Here is a 23,577-nt window from a genome sequence, read left to right as displayed (position 1 = left end):
CAGAGACTGTAAAGAGACCACCTCAATGAATGTGAGAGAAGGGAAATAAATAATCAATTCAGAAAATCATTTTGTTAAAAATATTTATTTAAAAAAATACAATTGCTGTCCATATCTAGTTGCACATATATCTATTAACATATATGTATACTTTTAGACTTGTAGTAAATTTGCTACAGTGCTTTTGTAAAGCCAGCTTGCATTATACAAAGCAAATTCCTCTGTCAGTTCTTACATAAAATAGATTTTTAAAAATGTATATCTTTCCTAAAAGATGCATATCACCATTATAGAATTTAACAAAATTTTTGCATAAAACCTGGGAAGTGATAGAAAAAATGATCACCTGATTGGTCAGAGCAACCCCTTACTATGTCTGGAGATGCACTGAGTATCAACTACACGTTTTTTTTTTCAAGCAGCATATTATTATAAAGCCCTCAAAGTGCTTTCGCATCCTTTCGCTCACCTCTCTACACTCTCTATAAAGTTTCTCTGCCGCATGCAGATAGAATTCAAGACTCTAGCTACAATCATCCTAATCAATCTTGGAGCAATATCCCTTTGTTTCCCAACAGGTAAGTCAGACTGCTTAGCTACGTGATGTAGCAGCTTCCCTCCAGCTGTTTCATCAACTAACATGAATTTTAATAAATGTTAGCAGTGACCATTTTAATTGCTTTTTTAAGAAAAAGAAAAAAAAAGGTGCTTTTAATACTTTGAAGGTGCTTTTTAGGTCTCCCTAATATAAATTATGCTGAAATCAACTAAGACGAGCTATTATTAACACTTTAACAGTTATCCATTCCTCTGGGTAGGTGTGCACTTACATTATATGTAAGTATCTCTACAAAGTGTTAGATACTGGATATGAGATACAGATTTCAATAAAACAAGGGAAAAAATAAGCAATGAAGTAACTGTCTTCTCAGTTGAGCTGACAGGTTTGAAGAAAGCACTCTTGACATGTTCTTACTACCACATATCCCAAACTAAGACATACACATAAAATAACACATCTCTCCTGTGTTAACACTGATGGAGACGCACTGCAATAGTCCCATGGCAGACATATGCTTTTCTTCTGAATTACAGATTGGCTTAATGAAAATTAAGAGTTTATTATTAATCATCTTTTAATTTTTAAGTGATGTTCATACTTGATTGTTCAGAAACTGTCACTGCCACTGTGGTTAAATCACTTGGTGTATGGAATTTAAAATAATCTAACCTAGAGTTATTTCCCATTAATCAAACTCATCCCTAATTGTCTCTTAGGAAGGTCTTCTTTAAAGAAGATCGAGTAGGGCTCATGAAAAATTATCAGTTTGTTCTTCAAAATGCAAAGTTATATACCCTATTTTTTAGCCAGTTTGATTATTTGGTAAAGCAAGGGCATAATTTTAAGAAACTAATTTTAATCAAAAATTTTTACTTGCCTCAACTAAAGCTAACCAGTAGCAAAATGACTGGACTAAATTTCATATTTAATCTTCCCTGCCCACAAAGATAAATGAAACTGCTCAAAGGCAAAAATAAAGAAATGTAATTGTGATTAGAAAAGATCCAGGGCCAAAACAAATAAATAGGCCTCAAGGAATAAAAAATTAATTGTATTCATTTCTTTTCTATCTTTACATATACGCATCTGTTAATTTCACTAACACTGAACAGGGAAGTTCATAAAAATGCTACTCTACCACTTAAACAATTAATGTAAGCAATGAATGTACATACAAAGGCCACTGGTTAATACTGCCCCAAGAAACAAAACAATGAAATGTCAGGATTGTGTCCCCTACACAATAGACAATAAGCAACAATGACCAAACAGAAAAGAAACTTAAAATTGGATACTTTACAAATTTAAGTGTAATCTATCAATTGCAAATTATTTTTAAAAATCGTAAATTTCTACAAAGCACAATATTAAAAGCTTGCAAATTATTTTAAAATATCCTAGCCAAGAGGGCATATCTTACAGAGCCTAGAAGAATGGCTCATTAGGTAACCCATTTATCCCTTCTACAAACACCCTATAAATTCCAGAAAACACAAACAAGAAATCAACCTTACTTCCCTGACCCTCAATATCCTTAAGTTGAAATTAAACAAACAAAATCATTAAGTGCTTCCAGTTATTAAAAATGAAACAGTGCTAATATTGGTGTCCAAGAAAGTGCCAAGTGATTAACACCAATATATGGCATTCCCACCCCTGAACTTTAGGCATTCTTGAATGATTCCATTGGCTAGAACTCTGGGCCAGCCACAGGAAACCCCTACACCTCCTCCCAACCCCATCCAGAAGATCCCAGGCCTATGTGAGCATGACTCACAATCCTTGGAAGGGAAAACAACCAGAAGGAGCCTTTATGAGATGGGAAACAAGGCAAAGTTGAGAAGATCATTCAGCCCAAGACACTCCACTCTGAGGTTTTGGCTAATACTAATGACATACAGTTTAAAAGGATAAATTAGGCCACAATGCCAGCATTCCTCCACTACTGTATTCAATCCATGGTCGAATCTCTGTACTTTAGAAATACTGCTTCCAGTATAAACCTCCTCTTTGAGAAATTTACACACAAACTAATAAAGATTTTACACAAAAGCAAACATAAATGTAGAAATTTTAAGAAAGGACATCCTTATTTGCTCAATAATACATGAACCTAAGAGAACAGTTTACTATGACTTTGTTTAGAGTATGTCACATGTAAGCAGTGTATTTCTAAAATGTTGGTGAGCAATTCGTCTTTAAGGCCTACTGAAATGTGCAAAGCATTAATCTTTTAAAAAGTGGCAACTGCAAAGTGCAGCAAATTTTTTTAAGTTTTAGTATAAAATAGACTAGGAGCCATCAATGTATGTTCCCTGTGAAAACAGATTTACACACACACACACACACATTCAGTCAATACATCAGTATATACGCATACACATACATTTACTAGGACAATAAATCAGAATGACTTGGAAAGAAATGGTCTAGTCTCCCAATTAAATATTTCAAAGTAAAGTTTTCAACCTCATAAAACTTCCTGATGTGGACTATACTCAAATGATTAGCACTCAAGAGATTAACTATGTTTGATTGTATCCCTCATGAATTTTCTTGTTAAAAGTTTCCTTTAAAATTATGTCAACAACAGCATGAATTTCCTGTTTTCTGTAGAAAGCTTAGAGCCAGTATTTCCCCTCTCATACAAACCACTCTGGATTTTCATATTTCACAATGAGTAAGTGTGGATGGCAGCACCTTAGAAATTGCTGTTTTCTGGCAGGCTATCAATCTATCACAATTTTTTTCAGAGAAGTGACCTGAAGAAACTGACAGCTTCAAATGAAACAATTATAGTACCATTAACGATTCACCTTTCAGATTTGCTCGGCTTACAGGTCAAAACATGATTCGTATAGTAACAGGTTCCACCAAGTACAAGAAATAAAATCAAACCACCTTCTTTTCTTAATACACGACCAACCACAAGAATTCTAGATCCTAAGATTAAAACTTCAACTTCAGTAAGCAGAGTTCTGATGACATAAGAGGAATAACAGGACACTTTGTTTCAGGCAATGCCAGCAACATTAAAACAATAACAAAACATTTGTTGATCCCAAACCAAGAATATAATTCTATTTTCCACAGAACCCAGTCTCTGGTCAGAGTACCTGCTGAAGAAAGACAATTATGGCTGACCTCCACACTTCACTTACACTACTATGGACTGAACAATTAACTTCTCAATACTATTTTAGAAATAATGTATTCTATCATAGCTTCAGATGACACACTACATCATGAGTAGTCTTTTTAACTTTCCTATTGGTTTGGTAATTCATTTAGAGCCCCAGATTTCTGCACAGAGACCTGCATTGGTCTCCAAACTTGTTTTCACACCTAAGAATGGCACCTAAGCACGATTCTAGACTCCTGGCACGGGTAAATAAAACATATACAGTCAATGAGGTTAAAAACACAACAGACCTATAAAGAAAAGTATTCCTTTAGTTGCTGAAATATCAGATTTTAAAAATCAAAAACTTATTAATGCAGCAAGAAAATGTAACTTGTTATATATTTTAACATAAAGCAACTTGAAATAATTCTAAATTTGTTGGTAAAATATAACATAAGTCCCAAAGAAGTCTGTGAGCAGACTAGTAAAATAAAAATAGAGTCATACCTAACATGAAGATAAGAGACAACAGGCTGATGAAAGTAATAGGAATAAAGCTGTGGAAAACATGTGGTAATGGATTATTATTTGGGAATTTATCAAAAAGAATTAATGTGAAATTTCAAAAGTTGACAATAAGCTCTCCTGAAAAACTCCAAATCTCTAGGATTTCTCCATATATCATAAGAGGAGCATCATATATGTTTGGAGATTAGAATGAGAATATCCTGAGTCAGCAGTCTTTAGGAAAAGCGTGTGCTTCTGGAGGGTGCACAAGACAACCAACTGGGGTGTGGGAAGAAAATTCTATAACTGCTATTCAAGAATTACTTTTTATGCCATCCTTCATTTCAATTTTTGTGTATTTTTTTTATAACACACATATTACTTTGGTATAGCGGTATATAATTTAACATATACCCATATGAATTTTTAATAGGGAAAGTTTTTATGTTCAATAACTCATACTGATCAATTTGTGTGTTCAAAAAGGCTGGACACTCCTTTTCTGAACCACTGCTTCAGAGGTATTGAGAAGTGGTACTGAGTGGCTCTAAATGTGCTTACATTCACCAAAAACATAAAGGGACACCTTTAAGAACTTGAGAATCATAGTAGAAAGTCAGATCAGGATGAAACAATGTTGTCAGACTGGACGTCGCACAATGCAGGGGTGAATGGAACTGAAGTGATATTATCAACAGGCTGGAGTTACAGCTCCAGAATTCCAAACCTCTGATTTACTTAAGTCAGTCTTGACTTTTAAAATCTGTAATATAGTATGTAAATCTTCAAGGAATTTTCCAGTTAAAAAAAATCCAGTACCCTAATAGAGGCTCATAGGTTTACTGTCCCTATCAAAATTTCAACTGTCAAAATGTGGGAAAAAATTAACTCATATTTTAACTCTAAGAAGCTTACGGTTGACCTTTTAAGGGCCTCTAATTCTTTTTTTTCCTTACAGTAGTCCTCAAAATCCAGATTCTTTGTGCATAAATTTTTTTAAAAATCAACGGAAATTTCCACCTTTGTTCAAACACATAAAGTATGCCATGAGCAATGTAACGTCACAAACGTACTGTGACAAACCATTAATAAAGAAGGATTACTAAGCCAGGTGTGGTGGTGCACGCCTGTAGCCCAGCTATGCAGGAGGCTGAGGCAGGAGGATCACTTGAGCCCGGGAGTTTGAGTCCACCCTGGGTAACACACCAATCTGCTCCCCTTCCGTAACTTAGGCTACTGCTGCCCAACAGCATTCATCCTGGCAAAGTGACTAGGGATGGATACGAGCTACAGCTACCAATTACAAGTCTCTCCAGTGAAAACTGATCTGAAGTGGTACATCACCTTTCACACTAAGAATTCTCCGGATATTCAACAGAATATGAAGCTGAGACTTTTCCAGGAAGGAGGTAGTCTATAAACAGAACTGTCTGCCTCATACACCTGCAGTAAAGTTGTAAACTTTGACTTAAAAAAGGATACACACACACACACTTCTCCAAATTAGTTGATCTCAAAGAGATAGCAGATCACCAATCTGTGACAGCCTCACACCTCTGAGAAGCTATAGGTTTATGCAAAAAGGACTCACTAAAATGGTTTACTAGGAAGTTGCTTCAACTGAGTTTCAATGGTGCCCTTGGTTCCAAGGTACCTCTGTGCTGAGACAGTTAATTATTAAAAATACCGTCTGTGAAAACAAATCAATGGCTTTTCTCCTTTAATTCAAAAAGATAAAATACCTTTGTGTTTTCAAAATTTAACACATCTAGTTAAATCAACCATCTATATCTACTTATTTAATGTACAAAATGTTAACCTAATTAAAATTATTCCAAAGTGCTGCTGAGAGGTCCAATTTCAAACAGGCATGCAAACTAAATAATTTAATATGGAAAAAAAGTCCAATATGTCTGTTCCCCATCACTATTAAACAATACCTTTCAACACTACTATTGCACATCTCAGGAACAGAACCTTCAACTGATAACCACAAATGAACCAGTAACAAGTCTCCCACACTACAGATATAAAGGCAGCTCACTGAATATGTTCCCTCTACTACTACTAAGTTAGCTAGCATAGATGTCTTCTTATACAAGAGCTTCTCTACACTGTATATAAGCACATTTAAAGTAAATACCATGCATCTGAAGATGCTAGTTTCTAACAGTGTCAGTCTGAGCCTTCAAGTTCTTACTTCTTCATTTAGTTCACGTGATTCTACAGGGTTAGAAGACGAGTTTAACCGGTGGGAGAGATTGGTGGGGGAGGGTAGTAGTGGTGGTGAGTGGTGACAACATATAATTTAATCCTGGACTTTAGTGCCAAATTTTTCAAAAGACTCCACTGTGATACTGATATCAATTCAGTCTGGGGAACCAACAAATCTGTACCTGGCATTGATTACCATATAGTAATATTTTAAAAATTTGGTAATGTAGAGAAGAAGGCCTACATTTTTTACTACTAATATGAACAATCCAATCCCTACGTATAAGCATTCCCAAATGAACTCTGCTCTTCCCCATTAAAAAAAAAAAAAAAGTTGAAAGAAATAAGCACATCTGAGCCAGGCGCCGTGGCTCATGCCTGTAATCCCAGCACTTTGGGAGGCTGAGGTGGGCGGATCACAAGGTCAAGAGATCAAGACCATCCTGGCCAACATGGTGAAACCCCGTCTCTACTAAAAATACAAAAATTAGCCAGGTGTAGTGGCGCATGCCTGTAGTCCCAGCTACTCAGGAGGCTGAAGCAGGAGAATTGCTTGAACCCGGGAGGCGGAGCTTACAGTGAGCCGAGATTGCACCACTGCACTCCACCCTGGGTGACAGAGCAAGACTCCGTCTCAAAAAAAAAAAAAAAAAAGGAAATAAGCACATCTTCGCTTCTCACTGGGGAGGCTTCACTTTGAATTCTACCTTCCTAATTGCATCTTTAAAACTATCATAACCTCTAACAACCTTAAACATAAAGGAAAGGTGATAAATATGTAGTAGAAATGAGGTAAAATGAACAGGAAAAAGACAGGGTCCTTCACTTGGTTATCTTCTAATTGAGAAAACCACTACATGATGTTTCAAGTTATTTGATCAAATATTTTACTCAGAGATGTTTCAAATATTCAAAATCCAAGTTCATCCTCCTAAAAGTGATCATTTCCCATGCTGTATTCCATGGGCATATAATCATACCACCCAGAGGGCAAATAGCATTTCTGTGCTAGATGTGAGGTCCCATATTCTTACTAGGTGTTCCAAAAACTGTCTTAAACCCCAGGTCTAAAAATCTTTCTATAGTGAAATAGACTAGCTCCATGCTCTGTTGACAGGTTCAGACAGGATCATACATATGGCTAAGAGACCCACGCTGAATAAAGGTAAACAAGATGCCTTTTCATGGAGTTGCTTACACGTTATAGTTCACACAAAACAATCTCCCCAGTATGACTGCTCCAATCTTACTTTGTATGAATAGAACGATTCTTCTTCCACTGCTTAGGAACAGCTCACTTTAAGCCATTCAACAGAGCACACTTAGTCCTAAAGATGCCAATTCATTTCACAAATATTTCTTTAAATAATAGATTCTAAGCATAATTTTTCCTGGCCAAAGGGTCCCAATAGCCAGAAGGAGTAACTTTGTTCTTAATTGCTCTTGCAAAGCACAGCCACTAAACCCCACCAAAAATTTCTTCAGCACAAAGCTCAAAATATTTTGAAAGGAGAAAAGGAAAGGAGGGAAGGAAAGAAAGAAAAAGAAAAGGAAAAGACAGAAGGAGGTGGAGTTTAGACTCCAATTAAGGCATTTTTATACATATAGTCCAACTTGAGTCCTACTCAAAGAGAATCCTAAAAAGATGTTTTCAATGGGGAATGGCAAAAATCACAATAGTCTATTATCAGCATTGTAGAACTATCAATTGCTCACTTCAAATGCAATCACGTTGAATGTCTGTTTCTTTGTTCCTCGGTTCTCTCATTCCACAAGTGCATAGGTTATGTCTTCTGTAGGTCTGGGGAAAATGGGCCAGGGGTGGAAGGTCCATCCAGCCCAGACAGAGTGAATGGCCCATGACTGTTCAGTACAGAAGGAAACTGAGAAAGAAAACAAAACATGTTATCATCCTATTACTCAACCCCAACTTTTACTTTCTGTCCTACTCTATCACCTGAGGCAAAACACAACAGCCTTCTGTAATGGCTCACAGGAAAAAGGCAGTGGCTGTTTATCATGAAAGAATATGATGTCCTAACAAAAACTACAAACAAAAATCTTTTGTCCTAACATATTAAATATTAACATTCTCCAACTTACCTCAATGGAGTAGAAACAAAGAACAACCTGTACCTTCCTTCATATCCTAAGGTACACAGATTTACAATTAACCTCAAATGAAGGTTTCAGAAAGTTCAAGTAAATGACAATATGCACTACGGAGTGTAATTCAATTATGGAGCAAACCATAAACCAAGAGAGATCCAGAAAGGTACAAATAGTTAGAGGGCACTCATCCTAGAAAAGGGTTCCCCATCAAGTATTCTGAGGCCAGCTCTACAGGGAGATTCCAGGCTGAAGCTACAGGAGCACTATGACTTTGCTTAAGGTCTCAGCTGACTCTATAACTCAATTATCTGCTCATGAGTGGCAATGAAAAAAATATGAAAAATTCTCAACTTTTTTTTCTATTCAATAATTTTAAATGTTGGCAAAAAAAAAAGTAGAAAGATTTTTAATTTTCTTCTTTTTCCCTACCATTTCATTTCTAAAAGGATGAGAAGTTAAATTACAAAATATAAGAAAATCAGAGATAGTCAACCATGAATAAGTAAATGAATTGACTCCAAGAAAGTCTTTAAGTTATAACATATAGGTGTTTTGGGCAAAATAATGGCTAAACCCATTAGGAATGGCAAGAACTTTCTTAACATCTTGGTGAAGAGATAATATTCATTTTTTTAAAAATGTACATATAAAATGTTGATAAATTATCAATTCTGAGTGAGGGAGAAATGGGACTGTTTGATATACCATTTTCAAGACCTTTCTCTATTTAAAAAAAAAAAATGCTTGGGCCGGGTGCAGTGGCTCATGCCTGTAATCCCAGCACTTTGGGAGGCTGAGGCGGGCGGATCACCTGAGGTCAGGAGTTTGAGACCAGCCTGATCAACATGAAGAAACCTCGTCTCTACTAAAAATACAAAATTAGCCTAGCGTGGTGGCACATGCCTATAATCCTGGCTACTCGGGAGGCTAAGGCAGGAGAACCGCTTGAACCCAGGAGGCAGAGGTTGCAGTGAGCTGAGATCGCGCCATTGCATTCCAGCCTGAACAACAAGAGCAAAACTCCGCCTCAAAAAAAAATTTTTTTAATCCTTAATTAAAAGAGGGAACCTATGTGCAGAGATCCCCCATATATGTGTATGTGTGTGTGTGTGTGTGAGAGAGAGAGCGAGAGAGAGAGAGAATGTGTGTGCGTGTGGATTTTGTTTTTTTGAGACAAGGTCTCACTGTGTCACCCAGGCCGGAGTGCAGTGGTGCCATTATAGCTCACTGCAGCCTTGATCTACTGGGCTCAAGCGGTCCTCCCACCTCAGCCTCCCAAGTAGCTCTAGGGGCCACAGGCACGTGCTACTATGCCTAACTTAATTTTTTTTATTTCTAGTACAGACAAGGTCTCCTTAGGTTGTCCAGGCTGGTCTCAAACTCCTGAGCTCAAGCAATCTTCCTGCCTCGGCCTACCAAAGTGCTGGGATTACAGGCATGAGCCACACAGTGCCTGGCCCATTTTTTTTTTTTAAATAGAGAATTTCTAGTGACAAAAACTTGGGGTAGGCTCTAAATCTCCTACAGTATTGAACAATTCTTGGTCTAACTCAAATGTATGTAATAGTAAATAATGAAAATGAAACTTTGCTATATTTATCCAAGCTGTTTTCCAGCTAGGAAATTAAATTTAGAAATTCAAAAATAAATCTAAAGAATATTCATTGGGCAGGGCACAATGGCTCATGCCTGTAATCCCAACACTTTGGGAGACCAAGGTGGGCGGATCACCTGAGGTCAAGAGTTGGAGACCAGTCTGGACAACATGGTCAAACCCTGTCTCACTAAAAACACAAAAATTAGCCAGGCGTGGTGTTGCACACCTGTAATCTTAGCTACTCCGGAGGCTGAGGCAGGAGAATCGCTTGAACCTGGGAGGTGCAGGTTGCAGTGAGCTGAGATTATGCCACTGCACTTCAGCCTGGGCGACATGGTGAGGACTCCATCTCAAAAAAATAAAAAAAGGAATATTCATTAAATACAAGTTTTATAATGATTAAACTGAATAGTGGGACCCTGCCTTTTTGCCTCTTTCTTCATTTAACATGCTCCAACTACAGAAGACAGATTTTTGTAAAATTACCTGGAAAAGTGTGTTAGCACCTTGCAGTCTGGCTGGACTTAGGGGAGCAACAGGACTGAGAGTACTCCAGAAGTGGATACTGGAGAGCAAGGGGCTTGGAGTCAGTATGATGGGTGTCTGCAATACACAAAGCAAAAATATTCACTGAATGACTTACCAGGATGTTTTATCCTTGAAATAGCACACAAATAACCCAAACCTAAATATTGCCCTATCCTCCACTCCAAATATCTCCAAGTCTGAAATTTTATCATGACAAAACTCAAAAATTATTTTTACAAACTAAGAAAGATAAAGGTGATAATAACTACTTAAAATTTTTTAAATTTTTATTTCAATAGTTTTTGGGGGTACAAGTGGTTTTTGGTTACATGGATGAGTTCTTTGGTGGTAAATTCTGAGATTCTGGTGCTCAACCTCTTTTTAAGCCAACATTTACAGAATCTTTTCCAAACAGAAAAACCAACCTGAATTCAGGTACAGAGGAATAATGGGTAACCAAGACACCAGCATGTTTATTTTTTTTTTAATAATGAGGTCTGCAAAAAATCTATTAAAATGTTCTATGAGATGAGCAAGTTAATAAATAGCTAAAGTAACTGTACCAACTTGTTACTCAACATCACACCAGTCATTTTTCTTACGGTTCTCAGGACCTACTGTTTCCTAACTTGAGATTATCACTGTTTGTTTTATAAGACACCGAGTTTTATAAGACCGAGAGAGCGAGAGAGCGTGTGTACTTTAAGAGAAAACAGAAAAATCAAAATATTTATTTACTTGTAGAACAATAAATTTTTAAAGAAAATACTCCAAACTTTCTATTTTAGCAATCCTAATTAAGATGAGAAATGGGGTAACTTTCACATGACAGTCACACATAACCTTTCTAAGACAAACCTAAGTAACAGAAAGCAAACTTGAGTGTATAAATTCTGGATTTGCTTAAAAGGGCAAATAAATGAAAGCAATGGTGACACCATAAACAGCAAGCGAGCTACCTGTGAAAAAAATGCTGGTGTAAGAGAAGCTGTAGGGAGAGATGGGCTCAGTATTCCCAGTGGGCTTGGATCACTGCTCGTGATCACAAGGGTGGGTGCCAGTTCTAACCCTTTGGGTTTCTTGGATCTTGATGAATTATTTGCTTTGTCCTTTTCTGGCAAGACTGAATCCTGGTCTTTAGGCTCCAGTGACAAGTTCTCTGGAAGTTCCATTGGCTGAGAAGCCACTGAATCAATGTCTGTGTTGATGTCTGGGTGAGAACTCAGTGGTGGTGAAGGTGTTCTGGGAGGTTCCTGCAAAGGGGGTATGGACGAAATGGGTGGTGTGGTGGCAAAAGCAGTCATTACGTTAGAGGCAGAGGTTGGGGCTTCCAGGGAAGGCAGTTTTGGGGAAACCAATGTCTCCAAAGCTTGGATAGTTTCTTCTGAAGATGGAGAAATACTTGGGCCAGTTGAAATGGTGGCAGCAACAGGTTCAACCGGTGGCTTTTTGGAAGGTGTCGTGACAAATTTGATGACAGATGGTGTGGGCTCCTGAGGAGATTTTTTCTCTGCCAGTTTCTCGGCTGGATTCTCAGTCTTTATCAATTTGAAAAGCTTTACATTGGAGGAGTTCAAAGAGTTGAGAGTAAATGAAGAATATAAGCCAGAGTGTATGTAGTCATTGCGGCTAGAGGTCTTGGCACCAGGCTGAGGTGGTTTCTCTTTCCCTCCATTCTCCACATCTTTGGAACTGCTGCTGACTTCACTGAAGTTTAAACTTTCACAGTCACCCTCAATCCTGCCCACTGTCATTGGATCCATGTTCAAAATCTCTGGATAAGAGACAAACTTGTACACAAACTTCTGGCCATTCACTTTTTTGATGATATTCTGCAGGTTAAAAAAAAAAAAAAAGGCATTCTTATCCTTTCTTATAAACTTATATCCCATAGTTCATGAAAAAGCTGGCATCGGCCAGGCACAGTGGCTCACGCCTGTAATCCCAGCACTTTGGGAGGCCGAGGAGGGCGGATCACGAGGTCAGGAGATTGAGACCAGCCTGGCCAACATGGTGAAACCCCGTCTCCACTAAAACAGAAAAAATTTGCAGGGCGTGGTGGCGTGTGCCTGTAGTCCCAGCTACTCGGGAGGCTGAAGCAGGTGAATCCCTTGAACCCGGGAGGCGGAGGTTGCAGTGAGCCAAGATCACGCCACTGCACTCCAGCCTGGTGACAGAGCAAGACTCTGTCTAAAAAAAAGAAAAAAAGAAAAAGCTGGTAATGAGGTTCTCCATTTTAGAAGTAGACATCACTTACTTAAAACTTTCAAAATCACCTAAATTCATCTAGCCATACCAAACACAGTCCCTACTACTATGGAGAAGTTAAGGCAAGAACACTTAAATGTCTTATTAACAACTGAACTAATATGTTACATAAAAACTGAAGGATTTTAATTGCTTACCACTCTCAACCAAGTATGCACAGGTGAGAATTCCCTGAACTGCAATCTCAAACAATTCCAAAGGTATAAACCATACACATCCTGAGTAAGCAAAAAGGAATTTATTTACTTATTTTTTTGAGATGGAGTCTCACTCTGTCACCCAGGCTGGAGTGCAGTGGTGCGATCTCAGCTCGCTGCAACCTCTGCCTCCTGGGTTCAAGCAATTCTCCTGCCTCAGCCTCCCAAGTAGCTGGGATTATAGGCACACATCACCATGCCCAGCTAATTTTGTATTTTTAGTAGAGGCGGGGTTTTGCCATGTTGGCCAGGCTGGTCTTGAACTCCTGACCTCAACTGATCCACCCACCCCAGCCTCCCAAAGTACTGGGATTACAGGCGTGAGCCACCGCGCCCGGCTGCAAAAAAGGAATTTAGAACATAGTATCTGTTAAGGTTCTTACTTCCTTCAGAAATTCCAGTTTATCTCCAGACAGGAAAGCTGATAAGATCAACCACTTAATGGTGAAAGAGCCCTGCACAGTGGCTCTTGCCTGTAATCCCAGCACTCTGGGAGGCCAAGGCGGGTGGATTGCCTGAGGTCAGTTCAAGACCAGCCTCCCGTAGAGATGGTGAAACCCCATCTCTACTAAAAATACAAAAATTAGCCAGGTGTAGTGGTGCATGTCTGTAATCCCAGCTACTCAGGAGGCTGAGGCAGGAGAATCACTTGAACCTGGGAGGCAGAAGTTGCAGTGAGCTGAGATCATGCCACTGTGCTCCAGCCTGGGCAACAGAGCAAGACTCCGTCTCAAAAAAAAAAAAAAACAAAGGTGAAAGAAATTAAGATCTCAGCAATTTAAGATATAAAACAAGTATATATATGTAGATATATATGTGTGTGTATATGTACATATATGACTTTTCCCCCCACAAGACAGGGTTCTCGTGGAGTGCAGTGGTGTGTGATCATGGCTCACTGCAGCCTCGACCACTTGAGCTTAAGTGATCCTCCTGCCTCAGACTCCTGGGCACTGGGACTACAGGTGTACACCACCACGCCAGACTGTTTTTTTGTAGAGACGGGGTCTCCCTGTGTTGCCCAGTCTGGTCTCAAATTTCTGGGCTCAAGTGATCCTCCTGCTGCAGCCTCCCAAAGTGCTGGCATTACAGGCATGAGCCACTACTCCAGGCTTCACAATTTTTAAAGTAAATTGTGACACACATGAGAATATTTACTTATCCTCATGAATCTCAAATTGCCTTTGTCATATTCCAATTCTGTACATACTTTTTCTTTTAAAGACAACTGTAATTAGGAATAAAATATGTGTAATGGGAGTAAGTTAATAAATAAAATCTGGGGCAGCTGGCTGTGGTGGCTCACGCCTGTAATCCCAGCACTTTCGGAGGCCAAGGCAGGTGGATCACCTCAAGTCAGGAGTTCAAGACCAACTTGGCCAACATGGTGAAACCCCACCTCTACTAAAAAAATAAATAAATAATAAAAAATTAGCCAGGCGTGGTGGTGTCCACCTGTAATCCCAGCTACTTGGGAGGCTGAGACAGGAGAATAGCTTGAACCCTGGAGGCAGAGGTTGCAGTAAGCCAAGATCGCACCACTGCACTCCAGCCTGGGTGAAAGAGTAAGACTCTGTCTCAAAAAAAAAAAAAAAGAAGAAGATTTGGTAGAGATACAGCCGGAACGTTTATACCTTGTATCCTAATTTCAAACTGCTGAAGCTACAAAATACATTGGATTAAAATAAACTAGGACATTGGTATCTATAACCTCAACAGAAAAGAAGGAATTTTTTTTTTTTTTTTTTTTTTTTTTTTTGAGATGGAGTCTCACTGTCACCCAGGCTGGAGTGCAATGGCACAATCTTGGCTCACTACAACCTCCAGCCTCCTGGGTTCAAACGATTCTCCTGCCTCAGCCTCCTGAGTAGCTGGGATTACAGGTGCCTGCCACCACGCCCAGCTAACTTTTTTGTGTTTTTGGTAGAGACAGGGTTTCACCATGTCGGTCAGGCTGGTCTTGAACTCCTGACCTCAGGTAATCCACCCTCCTTGGCCTCCCAAAGTGCTGGGATTACAGGCATGAGCCACTGCACCCAGCCAAGAAGGAATCGTTCTTGTCTTGAGGTTCTCTGTATAGTATAAGATCAGGATGTGTACTACCTTTACATAATAGTATCTGAGGGCTCGGCTGAGTTTGTCATAATTCATGTTAGGCTTGTTCTTGCGAATCCCCCAGAGACGAGCCACCTCTTCTGCCTGCAAAAGCTTAAACTGCCCATCATTAGAGGTCCAACAGATCATGTGCTTGTTCTGAGGCTTCTGCAGGAGCTGAAGAAGGAACTGCCACAGGGTGATAGCACTGTCCATAGCAATGAGCTGAAAGAATATAGATAAGATATGTGATAATATTAACAGCCAACACCTATTTAACACTGTATGTCAAGCACTGTTTTAAGTGCTCTAAATGTATTAATTCATCCCCACATTTCTATAAGGTAGATACTACTGCATCCTCATTTTACATAAGAAAAAACTGATTCATAAGAGGGTTAAGGAACTTGTACAACATCACACAAGTAAACGGTGAAGCTAAGATCTAAGCCCAGGCAATCTGGACCCAGAATCCAAACTCTTAAGGATGCCACGCTGCTTAAGAAATGTCTTAACCAACAAGCAACTTGCAAGGAGGATAAAGCTAGTTCCCTAAATTATAGGAAAAAACAATGATTGTCAATCACTAGTGACTGTCAATCACTGTTGTTAAATTTGAATCCTAAAATGTCATTGCTGTATTCTCTCAGGAGACCACCATTCCATCATCTGTCTCAATCAACCGGGTTTGGTTATCTGCCTGTGAGTGCATGTGTTTGTGTCTATCTCAGGGTGGCCCAGGGACTGAGGTGCAGGGAATAATCTACTTTTGCTCCAACTGGTTTCCATCACCATAAATGTCATTTACATACAAATTGGCAGCATTTTTAATTCAGCAAAGTGTTCTCTTAACTTTTCTGTCACTGTTCTGTCCACAGGGATTCCATCTGCAAAGATTCTCCTTTGATTAGCAACCTTTATGTGATTATGAAGACATGGATTGAAGAAAAATATTTTAATATCTTAAGTTTCAGGATCTCCCTGTTTAGGCCAGAGTTTCTCAATTTTGGCATTATTGGTTTTGGGGACCAGATAATTCTTTGTTGTGGGAAGCTGTCCTGTACACTGCAGTTTGTCTAATAGCATACCCGGCCTCTACCCACTAGATGCCAGTAGCACCGCCTGCCCCATTGAGACCATCAAAAATATCTCCAGACATTGCCAAATATTCCCCCAGCGGTCAAAGTCATCCCGGTAGATAACCATTGGTTTAGGCAAAGGAGCAGCAAGGAATGCTCTCTCATAAAGGTATTTTCCTCACAGAATTTCAAAACACCTTTCTATTAGGAAGAATTATTTAGGGCAGAAACTCTGGCCAAATCCGTATAAGTGTGTCCTAAGAATCTTATGAATACTTCACACACACACAAAAAACCAAAAACAAAAAACCTTTCTTTCTCTGTAATGAGATCTCAGTGGGTTAGAATAGAGTTTGAAAACAAATTAAATCAATACCATTAAAACACTACAAGAACAGATCAAAACTGGACTACATCAAAATTTAAAACTGTTGTGCTGCAAATAATGCCATCAAGTGAGAAGACAATCCCCCAATGGGAGAATATTTTCAAACCATGTATCACAAAGGGAGCCTGTATCCAAAATATATAAAAAACGCCTACAACTTAAAAAAAAAAAAAAAAAAAAAGCAAAGAATTTGAAAAGACATCATAGCAAAGAAGATATACAAACAGCAAATAAACACACGAAAAAATGCTCTACATCGGCTGAATCTGCCTACGTGTCGCCACTATCACTGCCACCCCCATCCCAGCTCCCCCAGGTTCCCTCAGCCCAGCCTAGTTCAGCCCGGTTCCCAGGAGGATGAAGTTCGTGTACAAAGAAGAGCATCCATTCAAGAAACGCACAGCTCCAAGAGCGAGAAGACTGGAAAGAAACACCCGGACCGGGTGCCGGTGATAGTAGAAAAGGCTCCCAAAGCTTGGATAAGAGACCCGGACCAAAAGAAATACCTGGTGCCTTCTGATCTCACAGTTGGTCAGTTCTGCTTCTTCTTTTTTTTTTTTTTTTTTTGAGATGGAGTCCCACTGTCACCCAGGCTGGAGTGCAGTGGCGCAATCTCGGCTCACTGCAACCTCCACCTCCTGGGTTCGAGCGATTCTCGTCTCAGCCTCCCGAGTAGCTGGGATTACAGGCGCATGCCACCACGCCCAGCTAATTTTTGTATTTTTAGTAGAGGTGGGGTTTCACCATGTTGGTCAGGCTGGTCTTGAACTCCTGACCTCATGATCCGCCTGCCTCGGTCTCCCAAAGTGCTGGGGATTACAGGCATAAGCCACCGTGCCCAGCCCAGTTCTACTTCTTGATCCGGAAGCAAATTCATCTCCGAGCTGAGGATGCCTTGTTTTTCTTTGTCAACAATGTCATTCCGCCCACCAGTGCCACAATGGGTCAGCTCTACCAGGAACACCATGAAGACTTCTTTCTCTACATTGCCTACAGTGACCGAAGTGTCTACGGTCTGTGATGCTGCTGCCCCTGAGCTGGAAGGGGGTCTCATTCTACAGAGAGGTGGCCTCCCTTTCTTGACCTCCTCCTCCAAGCTCAAACGCCACCTCCCTTATTCAGGACCGGCATCTTCTTAATGTTTGAGGCTTTCTCTCCAGCCTCTCTTAGGAGGGGTAATGGTGGAGTTGGCATCTCGTACCTCTCCTTTCTCCTTTCTTCCCCTTTCTCTGCCCACCTTTCCCATTCTGCTTTAGACTTCTTGATTGTCAGTCTCTGTCACATCCAGTGATTGTTTCAGTTTCTGTTCCCTTTCTGACTGCCCAAGGGGCTCAGAACCCCAGCAATCCCTTCCTTTTACTACCTTCTTTTTGGAGGGTAGTTGGAAGGGACTGAAATTGCAGGGGGAAGGTAGGAGGCACATCAATAAAGAAGAAACCACCGAAAATAAAAATGCTCTACATAATTAGTTATTAGGGAACTAAAAATCAAAACCACCTAAGAAACCACTTCATGCCTACTTGGAAGGCTATAATCAAGAAGACAGACAATAACAAATATTGGCAAGGATGTAGAGAAATTGAAGCCCTTGTACATTGCTGGTGAGAATGTAAAATGGTGTAGCCACTTTGGACAAGTTTAACACATGACTCAACAATTCTACTCCTAGGTATATACCCAAAAGAAATGAAAACATACGTCCATACAAAAACTTACACAGGACTGTTCATAGCAGAATTATTCATAACATCTAAAAAGTAGAAACAAACTAAATGTCCGTCAACTGATGAATGGATAAATAATATGTGGCACATTCATAATGGGGTATCATCCAGCCACAGAAAGGAATGAGGTACAAACACACACACAAGGACAAACCTTGAAAACATTATGCAAGTGACTAATAGAATCCAGTCCACAAAAGAGCACATACTGTATGTTTCTACTTATATGAAATGTCCAGAATAGGAAAATCCATAGACACAGAAAATAGATTACTAATTATTTAGGACTGGGGGCTAAAATGGCGGGAAGAGAAGTGGGGAATGATAGAAAATGGGTACAGGGTTTCTTTTGTGGGTGATGAAAATATTATAAACTTAGGCCGGGCGCGGTGGCTCATGCCTGTAATCCCAGCACTTTGGGAGGCTGAGGCAGGCGGATCACAAGGTCAGGAGATCGAGACCATCCTGGCTAACACAGTGAAACCCCGTCTCCACTAAAAATATAAAAAATTAGCCGGGTGTGGTGGTGGGCGCCTGTAGTCCCAGCTACTCAGGAGGCTGAGGGAGGAGAATGGCGTGAACCTGGGAGGCAGAGCTTGCAGTGAGCTGAGATTGCACCACTGCACTCCATCCTGGGTGACAGTGAGACTCCACCTCAAAAAAAAAAAAAAAAAAAAGAAAATATTATAAACTTAGATTGTGTTGATGCTTGCACAAAACCCACAGCATATTATACCTAAGGAGGTGAATTTTATGGTATGTGAATTATATCTCAATAAAGATTTTTAAAACAAACTTAACACAACAAACATTACAAAAGTTAGGACTGGGAAGACTAATTATAACAACATTTAATTCACAGAAGATGGGATCCTAAGGGTCAACTATGCCTACTTCCAAAAAGGGCAGAGATAAGAAACTGTAGTGGAAAATAGTTGGGTTTCTATAACTTTTCTAAAACACTCAAAATGTCCTCCAGTAATCCTCACGATTATCACTTTGAAGCTGGTTGTACAGAGACAGTCATCTAAAAGTAACGATGGGAAAATAATAAAGGATAGAAAGTGAGAGATGCTGCCCACAGTCAGAATTCACGGAAAAGCTGAGGCCATGAGTCCCAAGTCTCTTTCATCACAGTCATGTACTCCGTCCATTAGGGAAACCACTTTCCCAATGAATAAAAGCACTCATATCACTAATTGATTGTAAAAAATCATTACATATTAGATACCGATAATAATCCACAAATAGGAACTGCTACCTTAATGCCAAATAACCATCCCCATAGCCTCACTTAAGCGGGGCGAAAATAGCAGTTTTATACTATAGCCATTAAGTATGGTGGACGCAGGCAGGGGTTCCCTGTTATGTCTCTTGAGTTTACCTGACAGGCCTTTCTTCTGATGATGCCTAATGATGGCAAGTTACCGTTCTACTACAGTTTTCCCACTTAAACAATTATTTCTAATCTAATCCTGTTAAAACTACTCTCTAGTAAATGTTATCTTAAGCCAAGAACTCAATTTCCACATTTCCAGACATCACCTTCATATAAGACTGCTTATAGGGGTGGAGTATGAATCCATTTGTGAGATGATGAAGGAAAGACAGAGAATGGGAGTCTCTAGCCTACACAAATGTGGTGCCTATTATTCCATTTGTTTTTGAAAAAATTCCAACACCCGGATCCTAGAGTCTTAATACCTATTATGTAGATAACATTTGAGCCCTACAAGTTAAAGCCTCAGCTATACATCTAAAAAGACAAAAACAACAAATTAACGTCTCCATAACGAGCACCCAAGGAGATTCCTCAAAATAACAGGTGTTCCCCAGATGGTACAGGTTTAACTTGCACCTTCCCTGTTGGTTATCAGTGGAGCAGCATGTATTTAGTCAAACACTGGTGAGCTGTTGGTTGCTTTAAGGTAGAACCGAGCTGTTGTGGAAAATGCTGATGCTTATTTAGCATCTACAGTGTGTCTACGATAGAAGGTTGTGGACAGCAAAAAAAAAAAACGGCTTTGGCCGGGTGCAGTGGCTCACGCCTATAATCCCAACACTTTGGGAGGCCGAGGCAAGCAGATCACGAGGTCAGGAGATGGAGACCATCCTGGCTAACAAGGTGAAACCCCGTGTCTATTAAAAATACAAAAAATTAGCCAGGCGTGGTGGCAGGTGCCTGTAGTCCCACCTACTCTGCAGGCTGAGGCAGAATGGCGTGAACCTGGGAGGCGGAGCTTGCAGTGAGCCGAGATCGTGCCATTGCACTCCAGCCTGGGCAACAAAGCGAGACTACGTCTCAAAAAATAAAAAAGAAAAGAAAAAATGGCTTTGAGGTTTTAGACTGAAGTATTAGAAATGAATTTTGAGAAAAAGATATAAAGTGGACACTTTCAGTGGGTACTTTAAAGGAATATTTTATTAATTCAATTATGATATTGTTATTCTTTTGATTGAAAAGCAGCCAACGTCTTCGTATACAGTTAAGTCAAAACTCTTCATTTTAGTTTCAAAAAGTGTGGTATTAACAATGATCTTCAATGATTTCATCAGATATAAAAGAAAGCTGGCCGGGCACAATGGCATACGCCTATCATCCCGGCATTTTGGGAGGCCAAGGAGGGCAGATCACTTGAGGTCAGGGGTTCTAGACCAGCCTGGCCAACATGGTGAAACCCCGTTTCTACTAAAAATACAAAAATTACCTGGGCGTGGTGGTGGACACCTGTAATCCCAGCTACTAGGGAGGCTGAGGCAGAAGGATCATTTGAACCTGGGAGGCGGAAGTCACAGTGAGCTGAAATCACACCACTGCACTCTAGCCTGGGCGACACAGCAAGACCCTGTCTCAATAAATAAATAAGTAAATAAATAAATAAAAGCTAAAGAAAAAAATCCCCTAAGACAGTTATTAAAAATTATGTGGTTGCTTCATGCCTGTAATCCCAGCACTTTGGGAGACCAAGGGGGGAGCTTGAGCTCAGGAGTTCGCGACCGGCCTAGGCAACATGTTGAAACCCTGTCTTTACCAAAAATACAAAAAATTAGCCGGGTATGGTGGTGCGTGACTACTCGGGAGGCTGAGATGGGAGAATGGCTGGGAGATGGAGGTTGCAGTGAGCAGAGACCACATCACTGCACTCTAGCCTGGGCAACAGAGTGAGACCTTGTCTAAAACAAAAACAAAAACACAACAAAACCAAACAAAACCTTTTATTTTTGTTACCTATCAAAAAAAAAAAAAAAAAGAGGTTAGTTACTTGACTTTCCTTCTCACAAGAATCCCGAGTTTTCCACAACTGCAATTTTTAAAGTTTAAAGTTATAACAAAGGAAGAAAACACTTAACTGGTCCAAATGAAGGTATCTGATTTTTGAGGGGGTAAAGGCTGAAAACATAATTGATTATATTTTAACACTTCAAAGATAGACCAATCCCTGTGCTAAATTGAAAGGGAGCATGTTGAAGTAATGTATTAAGGAAAGGAAGTCTCTATTAAATAAAACCTTTTCCACCCTAAACATGTTTATAATACACACAGTCCAGTTGCTGTGGTGACCCATAGCCCAACTATTTTTCAGAGACAGTAGCTAAGACCCAAAAAAACACAGTCTCCAAATTTTCTTCAGCCTGCTACTTAAAACAAAACCAAGTTATGAATGTATCAAGCCTAGTTTCGAATCAAAATACTCACCGTTGTCAAAAAGTAACCAAAAGTAACCAGACGTTTGTAACTACACAGGCTCCTAAAAAATATTCTTTGTATAGGATCCTGCACAGTTCTTACAATATTCTTACAATAAAACCTGAAGACACTACTTCACTAGGAATGAACATATTCCACTTATGCAGTTTTAATGTTCAAGTAAAATCAAAGAGAAGAGTGTTCCTGAAGGGAAAATATTGAATCATACTACATTTTAATGAAAACACCGCTGCCAAGCCTAAATATTGAAGCACCAAGTTTTCCAAGCCAGGGGGTGTAGGGGGTGGGAAAAGAAGACAGAGGATCTGATCTATCAACCAAAGAGATGGGCAAACCATTCTGATGAGGCATAAAACTCCAGAATCTTTATTTAAATTCCCCAAATTTCAAATAGCAATAGCTGGAGAAAAAGTGAAGTGTGTACTTTTGACTACTTCAGTTAACAACATCCCTATTTCCTTCCAAGGCCAGTTACTATCCCGCCCCGAAAGATGTTTCCAATTGATCTCAGGAATGAAGTTACCAGCCTCGATGCAGCTGTGCACAAGGCGGAAAGTAAAGAGGGGCGGGGGGCCGCTGGAGCGAAATAGAAAAAGAAATGAAACTCGACACCGGATGACTAGCGAGCTAAGAGAGAGGAAGAAACACGGACAGCCGCGTGTGCCCTACAGGAGATCAAAGTCCGGGGGAAGAGGTGCAACCTCACCGGCCTTGGTAAGCACTGAATTACTGTACTTTCATTTTCCAACTTCCTGTCACTACAAAAAGTCAGAATTGCTCCCCTCCTCCCCATCCACGCCGAAAAATTCGCCGCCACCTTTTTCGCCCACGGGACTTCGCGGGACCAAGTAAGAGACGACGAGAGCTGAGCGGTGCGCTGTGGCGTCCACCTGCGCGCCGCGGTGCCCGGCGGGCCGGGGGCGGACCCAAGGGGAGCGCGCGCCCGGCCCCCGCCCCACTTCCTGTTGTGCCGCGCGCCCCTCGGCCCCCGCCCCCGCTCCCGCTCCCAGCCGGTGGGGCTGTGGCCGCGAGATCCCGAGGGGGCGCGCGGGGCTGCCCGCTCACCGACGCCGCGCGCGGGGCTCCCCCTCGGTCTCCGCCTCGAACACGATGCGCCTCTTCGCCCTCAGCCTCCTCCTCACGCTGGAAACTCGAGGACGGCGCGGCAGCCGCTGCGACCCCCGCGGCGGAGCCCTAGAAGGCGGCGGCGGCCGAGCCGAGCCCGCCGGGTGCCCGCAGCCGCCCGCATCTCCCGCCGCCGCGGCTCCTCGCGCCCCGCCCTCCCCGCCCCCGCACGCGGCAGCGGCGGCGCGGGTCTTGGGGCCGCTACACGCCGGGCGCGCGCGTTCGGGGCGTTCCTTGCAGCGGCTGGGCCCGCCAGGCGCTCCGCGGGTGCCGCCACTCTCAAACCCCCCGGCTGCCCCTGGGTCCCTCCCAGACGCCGTAGTCGCTACACGTCACTTCCGGGGGGAGG

At 40.9% G+C, this 23,577-nt stretch overlaps 1 protein-coding gene across 2 annotated transcripts; it reads right to left on the bottom strand.

Annotated features, from left to right (window-relative positions):
- Positions 1-69: 69 nt before the first annotated feature.
- On the bottom strand, positions 70-23,375 carry ELK4 (ETS transcription factor ELK4). Of its 2 annotated transcripts, none has more exons than XM_054498434.2 (5): positions 23,169-23,375; positions 15,213-15,428; positions 11,604-12,476; positions 10,603-10,719; positions 70-8,290 (listed from the first exon to the last, which is right to left on the bottom strand). In XM_054498434.2, the coding sequence occupies exons 2-5, from the start codon at positions 15,417-15,419 to the stop codon at positions 8,192-8,194; spliced, it is 1,296 nt and encodes a 431-aa protein (XP_054354409.1). In that variant the 5' UTR covers positions 15,420-15,428; positions 23,169-23,375; the 3' UTR covers positions 70-8,191. The 2 variants fall into 2 exon arrangements, with proteins under 2 accessions (XP_054354409.1, XP_063502635.1); XM_063646565.1 differs by lacking the exon at positions 23,169-23,375 and adding an exon at positions 21,103-22,993.
- Positions 23,376-23,577: the final 202 nt, after the last annotated feature.

This window comes from Pongo pygmaeus, chromosome 1 (genome assembly GCF_028885625.2).
Source record: "Pongo pygmaeus isolate AG05252 chromosome 1, NHGRI_mPonPyg2-v2.0_pri, whole genome shotgun sequence".
Taxonomy (NCBI): domain Eukaryota; kingdom Metazoa; phylum Chordata; class Mammalia; order Primates; family Hominidae; genus Pongo; species Pongo pygmaeus.
The sequence above is the reverse complement of the archived record's forward strand: the minus strand, read 5'-3'. Positions and strand labels throughout refer to the sequence as shown.

Bases quoted from the DNA above. Each gene is read 5' to 3' on its own strand.
- ELK4 (XM_054498434.2), bottom strand. From the start codon at position 15,419: ATGGACAGTGCTATCACCCTGTGGCAGTTCCTTCTTCAGCTCCTGCAG. The intron at 12,477-15,212 runs GTAGTACACATC...TTTAACCTGCAG, and splicing joins TCAGATACTATTATGTAAAG to AATATCATCAAAAAAGTGAA. The intron at 10,720-11,603 runs GTAGCTCGCTTG...TGTGTATTGCAG, and splicing joins CACCAGCATTTTTTTCACAG to ACACCCATCATACTGACTCC.